Source organism: Bombus pyrosoma, linkage group LG9 (genome assembly GCF_014825855.1).
Source record: "Bombus pyrosoma isolate SC7728 linkage group LG9, ASM1482585v1, whole genome shotgun sequence".
Taxonomy (NCBI): domain Eukaryota; kingdom Metazoa; phylum Arthropoda; class Insecta; order Hymenoptera; family Apidae; genus Bombus; species Bombus pyrosoma.
This window is the reverse complement of record NC_057778.1, coordinates 891,004-903,016: the sequence shown is the minus strand read 5'-3', so window position 1 is coordinate 903,016 and position 12,013 is coordinate 891,004. Positions and strand designations below refer to the sequence as shown.

The window sequence follows — 12,013 nt, the reverse complement described above, 5'->3', positions numbered from 1 at the left end:
TTGTAGAATTTGTATAATTCTAGGTAATTCCTAGAAATAATTATAGTGCTATAAATTTCACTGTATATTATACAATTATCAATATTTACCTTTTGTGAAAAATCGAAAATATGTATGTATGTTTTTGTATCTGATAGCAGAAATGCAGAAAATTTTGAAGATAAAGAGATAATTATTTTCGAAATCGTTCGTTCTGAATTTTTCATTATTTTATTGCACCGTAATGGGGTTAAGAGTAATCCCAATGAAACAAGGTGTTCTTAATTCTGGAAATGGAAAATACATAAAAGTAAGCTAATCGTTAAAAAAGATAGAAGAAATGATCATACTTTATGAATCGAAATAAATGAGATGGTTTTATCCTTGAGATGGCTTAAATGCATTGCATGCAAAGAACAATCGACTAATGGATAAGATAACTACAAAAAAAATTTTCCACGCGAATTATGCAGGAATAAGACATTAGTCAATTACAGTTAGAAATAAATCGCGATTCTTAGAAACACGTTAAATCGGCGTATTAACGATTAATGTCGCAAAACATTATGTCCTGTATCTGCTTTTCTTTCCCCATATGAAACACGGTTCCCGGAATCATAGTAATCACTATCGTGGCTGAGCGCGTATATTTGAATGCACTAGATGCTATATCATATTTCACGTAGTTCATTGGAGCATGGTTCAATCGGTTGAAATGCAAACCGTCGATATCCTGAATGAAAATTTCATACAATTCGACAACTTCTATTTTAACGATGTAGGTCAGTGTCTTACTTCCACTACTTCAACTGCCGGTTTAATCCTGACCGTCACTGAAAAAATCGATAAAAATGCATTCATTTACGTACGCCTAATTGAAAAGGAGTATTGAAATCGACTATATTACTACAAGTGGTTGTAGCGTATTGAAACAATATAAAAGAAGGAGATTGAAAAGCAAATAAATGTATACATATATAACAGTGGCTCACAGAAATATTTGAACATTTACCATAGAACATTTATATGAATATATTCCACATATTATACAAAACTTTTTGAAATTTCATTAGCACTGTAATGAGAGACTGATTACATTGACGAAATTTGGAATAACCTGAAAATGTATATGGAAGTTAAAAAATAAAAGGTTAATATAAGAATAAATGGCAGTGTTAAACATATAATTAATGCTGGAAATCGCACTAAATACTGGCTTGTTAGTAAATGAATAGAATTCACTGTTCAGATACTTTGGTGATATTTATGAAGTGTATGCTTGCGATAAATATATTGTAACTTCTATATTACATTTCCAGATTCGCATCAAACTTTACCAATATAACCATGATAGGCGTGTCTCATTACAGAGTTAAAGAAGATTTCAATATGTTTTATATAACACACATAATACATTTATAAAAAGTTTCTGTGAGTAAAATACCTTCATAAGTCACTGTATATCTAATGAGAAAGAAGAAGAAGTAGGGAGTATAGCAGAAAAATACGAGGAGTATAAAAATATGTATAAGAGATTTAGAAAGAGCTATAATCGAGCGTCGTAAAGAAACGAAGAGGAAACATGGGGAGAGAGATACTCTAACTGATTGTCGCGTAATTTCGTTTCGTTAGACGTAAGTAGAGATAAGCATTATTTCAACTCGAATGACTGCAAAATGACACCAATTAAAATGTATAAACAGATTCGCTCGGTTTATGTAAAAAGAAATAACGGAACACTGCTCACATGTAGTTGTTGTATAATATTTTTATCTTAAGATTCTAAATTAGTATTACCACTATTTCAAGATGAATGATTATAAAACAATGATTTTATTGTTCTGTTTTACACAACACAATAATATACTACTAATAATGCTTAGTATATAAATGCTAATTTTTATAGGAATATAATTTTATAGCGCCTAACAAATTATTATATTTTAATATAGATTATTTTATAATAATATAGTAATTTGATAGCACTAATTTTATACAAGATCAGATTTTTATTACACAAAATACAAATAATTTCATGTAACAACTCTATTCGATTACAAAAAAAAATGTACAAAAAGGAAGAATTTATTCGATTAACGTATAGTTTTATGATTTAAATATTCTCAGAAGAGCTCGACGTTATTTCAAATGTAAGCGCATAATTTCAAGGAAATTCCGTTTTATCTATCATGCCAATGAAATATATTTATATACGTATCGTGATTTAAGGTATCATAGCTTTCTTCTATCCAGTGCGAGCGTAAGATGCTCTTTGTTCGTTCTTTGTTCAACTAACGAGGAGATATGTAATCGTTCTCATTATAAAGCAAAAGTTTAGATATCGCCTGTCAAATAAATATTCCACATAATGCTAAACTGAACTGCTAAAGTAACTACTAATAACTTTATAATTAATTATTATTGTTAAAAACAAAAAGTTACGCTATTATTGCAAAAGACGCATTGTAAAATTTATTGCGAAAAGGTAATTCAAGAAAATTCCATCATTATTATAAAAAAATTTATTGCAAAAGTTATCGTGGAAAAATTCAGGAAAGTTGCATTATTGTTGGAAAAAAGCTACTTGTCAAATGAATATTCTGAATAATATTAAACTAAAACGCTAAAGAAGCAACTAATATTTTTATAGTTAATCATTGTGAAAAAAATAATTCAGAGAAATTATATTATCATTATGAAAAATGATTAGGAACTAATTATTTTTATTATTTTAATAGGGTATAACCATTAACGCAAAGATAAAGTTACAGTAAATGCGTATTCTGACGAATTGACATTCTAACGAATTCAATACGACAATGTAATTAAATATGTATATAAACTTTTTATGAGCGTGTGAATTCTATCTTCAGATGTTTCATTCGCCAGAACATCAATTCGCCCGAATACCAATCCACAATAACCGTAGCCTCAGGCAGCTATTAGAGCTATGTGGAAATAGAAAAGTTAATTCTTAAAGATAAACGTTACAAAACAAACTACGAGAGAAGATTATTCTGTTACTATGATTAGCAAAAAACTCGTTAAGTAATCTTCAAATTTATGGCCTCTATACTCCTACAAGGCTTTTTACTAACAATTTACATTTTAATTTTTGTAAAGTACACATAAACGCACGATAGTGCGCCGTTTAAAATATGTCGCCTGAAAAATGTTTCCATTCAATAAAACACACAATAACCTGCACACTGTATCTACTATTACTTGCCTTTGGACTTTTAATTAACATGAATGATAATTCCGCTTTTCCCACTTAAATAGAGGAAAAACACGTTAGATCATTTTTAACTGAAATTTTACTGAAACATTAGTGCTCTCTTTTCATTGAGAACTGTTTCTGTTGTTCATTGTAATTAAGAAAAAATGTAAATCCTGGAAGATTGCCAGTCTCAATTTTATATCACGGTACTTCAATGTAGAAAGTAATAAATCAAATATTGTATGGTATAGAATAGATTAAAATATAATTAAAGTATGGATATACTTCAATGGCGAACTATTATCAACGCTGTCACTTTATAAATAATACTTCTTTCTTTACTAACGCAAACGATACTTAAAGAAAAAGTTATACGATAAAGAAACCAATTAGAATAAATTGCTTACTATTTCAAACAATAATTCCTTTCTTGCTACAAATACGGTTTTCAAATTTCGTTTAATCGTACATTAATCCACTCAATTCTATAAAATACTATAAAATCCTTTATCACGACAGTCGCATAGATTTAACTGTATCATCCTACTCAAATTAATATCTAAAATCTATGCTAAAAAAAAGTCTAAATTCGAAATATTTTCCCTCTTTTCAAAGAAAAAACGTGTCAGTTTGATCGAAAATCGATACAATATCTATATAAAGAGGAGGATCAGTGTGATACTCACCGGTGTTATCGCTGGTCCAGCGATCGTGCAGAGTGCTGGTATTCTGGCTGATCGTTTGATCGATGACTGTAAAACGGAGTTGCGCGTTGCGTCCTATCGTGTTGTGTTGTTGGAAAGAGTTAAAAGGCCATGAAGGCAACGAGCGTCTGATAGCACGGTCCGTATTACTACCGTAGGAGCGTGGCTGCGATATTTATGTAGAGAAGCGTTTCAGCGCACGCGTCACTTACCCCGCGCTCTTCGACTGCCACGATTCCCCACCTCTAGCTTCAAAGTGATTATCCGATGTGATCGTAGGTCCACTTGATCGTTACATGCCGGAAAATTCTTGTCTGTCCGTGTTGCCATGGTACTTGCCGGTCACGAACCATCCACGGAAATTATTTGCGAGCTCTCCATCGATGACGTAACTTGAACTTGCCCAAGGTTAAAATAGATCATCGTTGATCATCGTATGGAAAACTCGAGGAATAATTTTTCTGATTCCTTAATTTTAGGTAGCTCATTAAAACAATGCACTGCAATGAATATCGATACGCTTACATTACTAGGGGAAAATGCATTAAAGAAGTTTCTCTTTTTTATCGACTTTTCATAGAAACGTAGAGCACCTATTAATAAACATTTTCACACGATTAAGAAATTTATCGTATGACGAATTCAAACAACGCGCGCAAATGCACGTGTGGCTTTACTCAGCGACTAAAATTTTTACTTGACATTAACCTTGTTTTATTTTTACTGTTTTTTTTTATAGGTACTAACACGTTATTCTAGTGTAAGCGGCGTAACTTGTCTCATGCTTTCTTAAAGATGCTTAAGTATGTGTGTAAATTTTTATGCGATTATATAAGGCTCACTATAAATCTGTTTGTTAAGCGTCTACGACTTCTGTGCCGAAAATCATCCATGCGACAATATACATACTTTTTTAATATTATATAGGTACTCCTGAATATAAGAGTTATGTTTGTCATTTATTATTACTGCAACGTATTTTGTCAATATAAGCAAAGCAGGGAAGATAAGGCACGGACTGTGATACAAACAACCAAGTTATGTCATACGTTGACAATACATTCTAGCAAACTATAAACATAATGCAACTGATAATAGACAATATATTGCACTTCCTCGATTGTCCACTAGTAAAGATGTATTTGGCTCTAGTCATCTGTAAAACAAAAAACGAAATTAACGTAAAACAATCATTTTTTATCCGTAAAAATCCTATGAGAAAAGGGAAATATATTATTATTTAATATTATATTATTTATATTATTTAAACTGATAATAAAAAATGATATGAATGTAAATTTAAAATAAAGTACAAGGATGAAAAATATTTATTGAGAATTATTGGATGACCGATAATTTTATTTCGAACGAGTGTATACATAAAATTAACAAAGACGATATAACCTTACTTTATTCTTTAAATAGAATTCGAAGCAAATTTTTAGATATTTAAGATGATTTTTTTAAATAAGTAGTAAAAATTTCAACCAATCATTTCAATCAAAGTAATCATTCAGATCACTCATATTGTTCAAGCAACTTAAAAAAGTTTCTTCCATTTAAGGTATTTCGCAACAATGTGTACATATATAAAATTTATGAAGTTACATCAATTATTTAAATAAATAAAATTTCCCTCGAAGCAATTTTCATATATTCTAAGTTCCCAAAATAAAATATACGTGTTAACAGATAAATCAATAACGAAGATGCCAATTAAAAGCTTCGATATTCAAAGCTCAAAGTAACAAATAGCAATACAGAACTATACATGAATTTTAATAATTTTAATATAAGTGAATAAAAATTGTTCCAATAAAAGATATTTAAAATGTATAACATTTTTTTAAATTTTTAACATAAAGCATAACACTTCGAGTTCTGAAAATACGTATACAATTTTTGTTACTCACATGAATCAATACTGCATTAAAAAAGCTGAATGTGGAAAAACTTTTATCAAATTCGTCTCAAGGAAGTCTACAAAAATGTTTCATTAACAAATAACATCCTAAATCTAATCCTAATCCTAATCTTAAATCCTAATCTGCATAATGTCTTAAAAATCCAATTATTTTTTTTATATATTCATTAAATGATTAACTTATCACTATATCATAATAGTCATCTGTTTCACGTTTTTACCTTTTAAGTTGAAAAGAACGTGCCTGATATTACACAGCGGGGATTCATTATATAATATGTAATTCATATGCATCGTAATCATATAATAATCTCAATTATTTAAATTTCCTTTAAAACGACACCCTGCGTTTTAAATTTAATATGCTGTGAACGATACACGGATTCCCACGATGTTCGATTTGTTACACTATCATGATAAAATATGTGTATTTTGGGTAGATTTTTGTTTGTAGAGACATTTACATTGTATTAAGCAGTTGTAAACAATGTTAAAAATCTGAAATAAAGAATAAGAAGAACTCGAAGAAAATGATAAACTACAAACATTCAATGAAAAAATTACAAATTTCGAACGTCCTTAAATAATTTTATAAAATATTTTACCTTTGTATTATATCATTATTTAAAAATTAACGTTTACTGGAATGTCTTACCTTATTACGTTCGTTATAAACAATTAAAGAATACCTTAGATAAAGATTATATTAAAACTAGATAATTATACTTTTCGTTTATTATCAATAAGTGAGTTTAATCCTAATTTAATCGTATAATCCATATTTAGATAATTGCTATATGATTGTTTGTTTATTTTGTAGCAACATATACAATAACAAATGTGAATCATACTCAATAAAATGTCATCCACATGATTCAAATGACAAATTCAGATAATTGTCGATTACGAAAATAATATTTTTTTTTCAAATTAATATCGGAATGTGAAGTACGTGAAACAGAAAAGAACCTTATAAATTCTTCGGATTAAGAAACCGTCGTGCACACAAGTATGTATACAGCTGAGTACTTACACATACTATGTACCAGGTGCGTTGATAATTATGGAACCGATCTTAGTCATAAAGTTAACATTTTGAAATATGTGTATCATCTTCATGTTTTTATCTGTTAAGAAATATCTTCCTTCAATTTAAATCATTTCTCAAAAACGTTCGTTACTATATCGTAGGTATCATGCCATACCGACAATTTAAATTCCACGTTTAAAAATAAAATCAATCTTAATAATTTTTTTTTATTTACGAACAGAGAACTTTGTAACTTAGAAATTTCCAAAACGTTAAAAAACTCCAAAAGTTATAAGCGCTGATTTCGTTTTTTCAACGTAAATTTTCATTAAAAAACTAATTTACTATCTATGTAATTCATCAAGTTTTACGATAACACAAATTTTGAAATTAAAATTAAAATCGGAATTTTTCACTTTTCCTTGTTAGACCACTTCATATAATCGTCAAAATTAATATTAATCATAAAATTTGATATGTCGTCCATTGCTGGCGCGTAGAAAGTAATTTACTACAAAGTAACTGATTTTCTTCCGAGAGTTGCCTCAGTGAAACTAGTTCGTTCAGACGCGAATTATGAAATCATTTACGTCAATTTTCTTTAGACGCAACGATAAATAATAATAAATAATTAATGTGAGATATATTTAGCAATACTTTTGAAGAGGTCATCACAATTAATACGTATATAGCGATATATTGTAGATATTTTTTTATAAAAAGATATAAATTAATTTATATAGGAAAAAGGAAAATTAACATACTTTTGTCATAAAATAAGAATTACAATAAACGTTTATCTATAATATCTAGATAATCATATTATTTCATAAATGAAAAATAAACTGTGAATTAAACGATTATAAAATATAATATGTACATATTATTGCAATTAATCATGACTATTCAATTATTGTATTTAATTTATAATATATATCTTCTCTCTGTAATTAATGACCTTTTAACACAAAAAATTTAATTTTGGTTTTCAAAATTGATATTACCTCGAGTTTTTACTGCCCAGTAATAAATATCTCGACATAAACTGTACAAAAATAGCCAATTAAGTTGTGCGTGTACTCCAACCAACGCATCAGTGATATCCACTTTTATTACATTCGTGCGTCAAAAGCGTATCATATTTCAAAATTTCCTCCTTCTTGTTACAATTACTTTATTTCTTTTCTATTATCGAAGCAATGGAACATGTGTTCAAGCGGAGAAAGAATAACCCGCATGATCTTAATCACGAGATCGTACAAAACTTGCATATACAATCGCAATTTCATGAATAACGTGACCAATTTATTTAAATAAATCAGCAAACTGTCTAAAAATTAGAGAAAATTGTTATTGAATAATTTTAGCAATCATGAATGATCATTTGTCGTAGAGGAAGTTGATATTATTATCTAATGATAAACACGCAATAAATAAATGGATATGCAGGCATGATAACAATAATTAACCAGTCAAAACAACAAAATAAGTTCAGAAATAAAATGTTATTAACCTTAACTCCAATTTCTTACAAATAAGTATCTTTTTTCTAAGAGTCTAATTCTTAATTAACAAAAATTTTCATCTATTGTTTTACTAAAAGAAAGTGATTTAAAAAGAACGTAGTACAAGCTTGTCACCTTTAAGCTGACCTACTGAACCGCGATAATCGTTTATATTTAAAGCGTATACAACATTGTAGATATGCAACGTCCTCTAGAATATTGTGCCAATCATATTCTGACCCCTTAGTACAAACGAATATATGCTCATACTTGTGATTATATAATGATTTAAAACAAGCTTCATGTGGGGTTCCCAACTGAGAGGGAAGTGATTGAATAACGGATTTCCTTTGGTTGTAGGACGGTATATACAAATAATAGATAACGTAATACGCTCACAGCGTGTACATTAACAATTCGGCATTGAATAATTAAACCGAAACTATCAAGGTGATGCAGTAACCTATGATCACAGTCATTTTTTTCATTCATATTAAGAAAAAGCTACAATTTCGATTATTCGGTCATTTCAGGACACAAATAAACAAACTGCATCGTAATGTTTGTTGCATATATTTCATTGTTTCTCGTAGTTCTTTTTGAATACATTTTTTAATAGAATAATGCATTTATCATCATTACTATTGAGAAAATAGCAGTTTATTCATAAGTAACGATTTTATTAAAAACAAAGTGCATAAACGCTCATGTAATAATTATATGTATTAAAAAAGCAATTAGGATTCGTATATGCCTAATTAATTTTAATTTAAACGTGCTGTTTCATTGATTTAGATAAATGCATTGTATTGTGTATTTGCATTAATTTTACTTCATAATACATCTTTCAGGAACAAAGCCACACATACATATTGTACATACATATAGACTAAATTAAATGCATTGTAAGCTAAACAATAAGAAATAATTGTAACAATTATAACACATATAACTTAACATAATAAGTAGAATGTATTCCACAAATATTCACAGTTTTTAGAAATACAGCAAATTCTCAGTATGGATGGTAGACTAGAAAACTTGAGAATGTTATAATCTCTGAACAGATTTCTTTTATATCGCGTTTGAATTAAGAACTTTTTTTCGCAAAACTACTAAAATAAAATAAAAACTGTATGTAACTTATATTTATTAAAATTTATCATTAATTGATTTTAAATGACCCTATTTTTAATGACACGTTTACAACATCTAACAAAATTTAGGAACATACATATTTCTATATTGTTTAGTGTTTAAAGAAAATTGTTTATAATAAGAACTGAAATAAACATAAATAAAAATGCTTGAACTAAATTGTATATAAATGTCTTCTGAATAATAAAAAGTAGTATATCTATTTATAAAATAAGCTGCAATAATACTAAAATTATGATATGAATAGCTGTCCGTGTTTGAGCAAAAACTTCGTAATTATACATATTTGTATTTTATTTTATTAATGTTAAATTCATCTTATTTGCAGATTAAACCATTTCATTTGAAATTTATTTAGCAATTTAATTTAAGATTAATAAAACATTTTTCACTGTAATACAAGAGAATGTAACAAAATTCGTTTTTCATGCTTCTTAGTTGTGTTGTTCACAAATATTCACATTAAGACTTATGATAATTGATGCACTGGATCAATGTAAAAGAAGAATAAATGCTTTTTACATTAGAATAAACTAGAAAAGGAAAAGAATCGAAATTTAAATATTTGTTTCTTTTTTTATGAAATACTTTATATTTTACATGAAATAAAAACCAATAAAAACCAAAAAAGTTTGTTAATCTAATCATTGCTTATCTTTTTACTTTTAAGGAATGTAAGGTTAGCAAATTAGATTAAATGATACTGTTAAAGGTGTACATAAAGTTTATCTATTTTATCTTGTATCATTCATAAAAATTTTTGTTGTTTTCACTGTATGCACACATTATTGAATAAAAATTTTATAATATACTACTTGGGCTAAAATTGCTGGAAGACATAAATATATAACTGGACATTGGATTATGAGAAGAAAATATAATTTACACCTTATCCTTAGATAAAAAATTGTTCATCATGAAAGCAAACATATGCAATTCTGAATACAATTATGAAAATTTCCTACCTTGTGGGCATATTTTATCGGCAAAACTGAGGGAAATTTTTTTTAAAGAATTTAATACTTTATTGGAGGTTATTGTATTTTATGCTGTTCGCTGAATGATATGAATACCACTATCTGTGTGAACTGGTGAAGACAATTCACCAACTTTGAGAGCAAATGCTGCTTGTTCAAAAGGCTTTTGCATTGCACCTCGACTAAATGGTCCCAAGTCCCCACCTCGCTTGGCTGAACTACAATCGCTATACTTTGAAGCAAGTTCAGCAAATGTTGCTTTTCCAGACACAATTTGTTCTCTGTAAGCTAGGTTTGTAAATAAAATTATAAAAACATATAATAAATATCACTACTATATTGCTACAATAAAATAGAACAAATAAAAGTTATTGATATCCTACATTTGATAAGTTCAAGAGCTTCTTCCTTTGATCTTGTGATATTTTCTTCTCGCCAGGAAGATGGTCTTCTAGAACCTGAATGTTTTACTAACAAATGAGAACATTGAACTTCTTCTGGACCATCTCCTTTATTATTTCCAGATGGATCAGCTGGTTTATCTGGCCTATCCCATTGACTTTCTTTAGTATAAACATTTAAATAATAATGTTGTCCTATAAAAAAATATATTGATTAATAATACATCATGGATGTTTTAAGTCAGGGAATATATATCATGGTCTATATTATGTTAAATATACTGCTTTATATTATTATACAAAATACTTTACAAAATATCTTAAAGTATAATAAATATTATTATACAAATTATCATATTTATAACAAATAAAAGCTATCAAATTATTAATATCTTTTTAAATTGACAAGTTATTTAACGTATTTGACGTAATAAAACTATATACTTTTCAAAACATTTAATGCCATGTTAGTTTCGTGAATGATTGTAATATTATCACAATAAAAGAAAGAACGTATACATTCGTTAAATTTTCGTAATTTGTCAACAACTATGCTTGTAATAACAAAATTTTAGCAAGTGTAATAAGTTTCCCGGAAAAATGCCGGCCGTATGTTCCATACTAGAGCCGATACAATGAAATACTATAACTAATACAAAAAATATGATAATGAAGTAAATAATTAATTTTTTTAAAGTATTTTTTAGATAATTTCTTGAATACTCAATAAATTAACGTACCAGTAGATCTGCTTAAACGTTTTTCCCAACCCGCTGGTAATTCTTCGTCCGCCATTGTTTCCAATATTTTTCTACTCTCGTCTCACGTCAAACACAGCAAACACGTTTTCACTATATCTAGTTACATATCAGCATGTATACCAGTTTAAGCAACTTTATCAATAAAATTACTGTCTTTCCCTAAGGAATTTAGAAAATATATACTATACCACGATCATATAAACAGAGACTTAAGACTAATCGATATTCATATATCGAAAACATAGAAGAAACCGTTCGAAAATTGAGTCGTGAGAAATCAACATGGGAAACAAGAAGGTTCTTATTCTGGGCATGCGTGACATGCTATAAATGTCTCAGATAAAGACAGAAACA

General features: G+C 28.3%; 2 protein-coding genes across 13 annotated transcripts in view; both read right to left on the bottom strand.

Annotated features, from left to right (window-relative positions):
* Positions 1–4,025, bottom strand: part of LOC122570738 (glutamine synthetase 2 cytoplasmic) — a 20,989-nt gene extending 16,964 nt beyond the window's left edge. Inside the window, exon 1 of the mRNA XM_043733522.1 lies at positions 3,886–4,025. The gene's annotated coding sequence lies outside the window, so the exon portion shown is untranslated. The remainder of the gene's footprint in view (positions 1–3,885) is intronic.
* Positions 1–12,013, bottom strand: part of LOC122570745 (putative peptidyl-prolyl cis-trans isomerase dodo) — an 18,372-nt gene extending 6,359 nt beyond the window's left edge. For 6 of the 12 annotated variants that reach the window (XM_043733530.1, XM_043733532.1, XM_043733533.1 and 3 more), the window contains exons 1-5: positions 11,639–12,011; positions 10,881–11,093; positions 8,371–10,785; positions 3,886–5,059; positions 90–812 (exon numbers count right to left, since the gene is read on the bottom strand). In XM_043733530.1, the coding sequence (XP_043589465.1) occupies positions 10,565–10,785; positions 10,881–11,093; positions 11,639–11,693 (489 nt within the window). In that variant the 5' untranslated portion in view covers positions 11,694–12,011 and the 3' untranslated portion in view covers positions 90–812; positions 3,886–5,059; positions 8,371–10,564. Of the gene's footprint in view, positions 1–89; positions 813–3,885; positions 5,060–5,816; positions 5,884–6,048; positions 6,326–6,860; positions 6,955–7,861; positions 8,188–8,370; positions 10,786–10,880; positions 11,094–11,638 lie in introns of all 12 variants that reach the window. The other 6 variants (XM_043733535.1, XM_043733536.1, XM_043733531.1 and 3 more) reach the window with 6 other exon arrangements.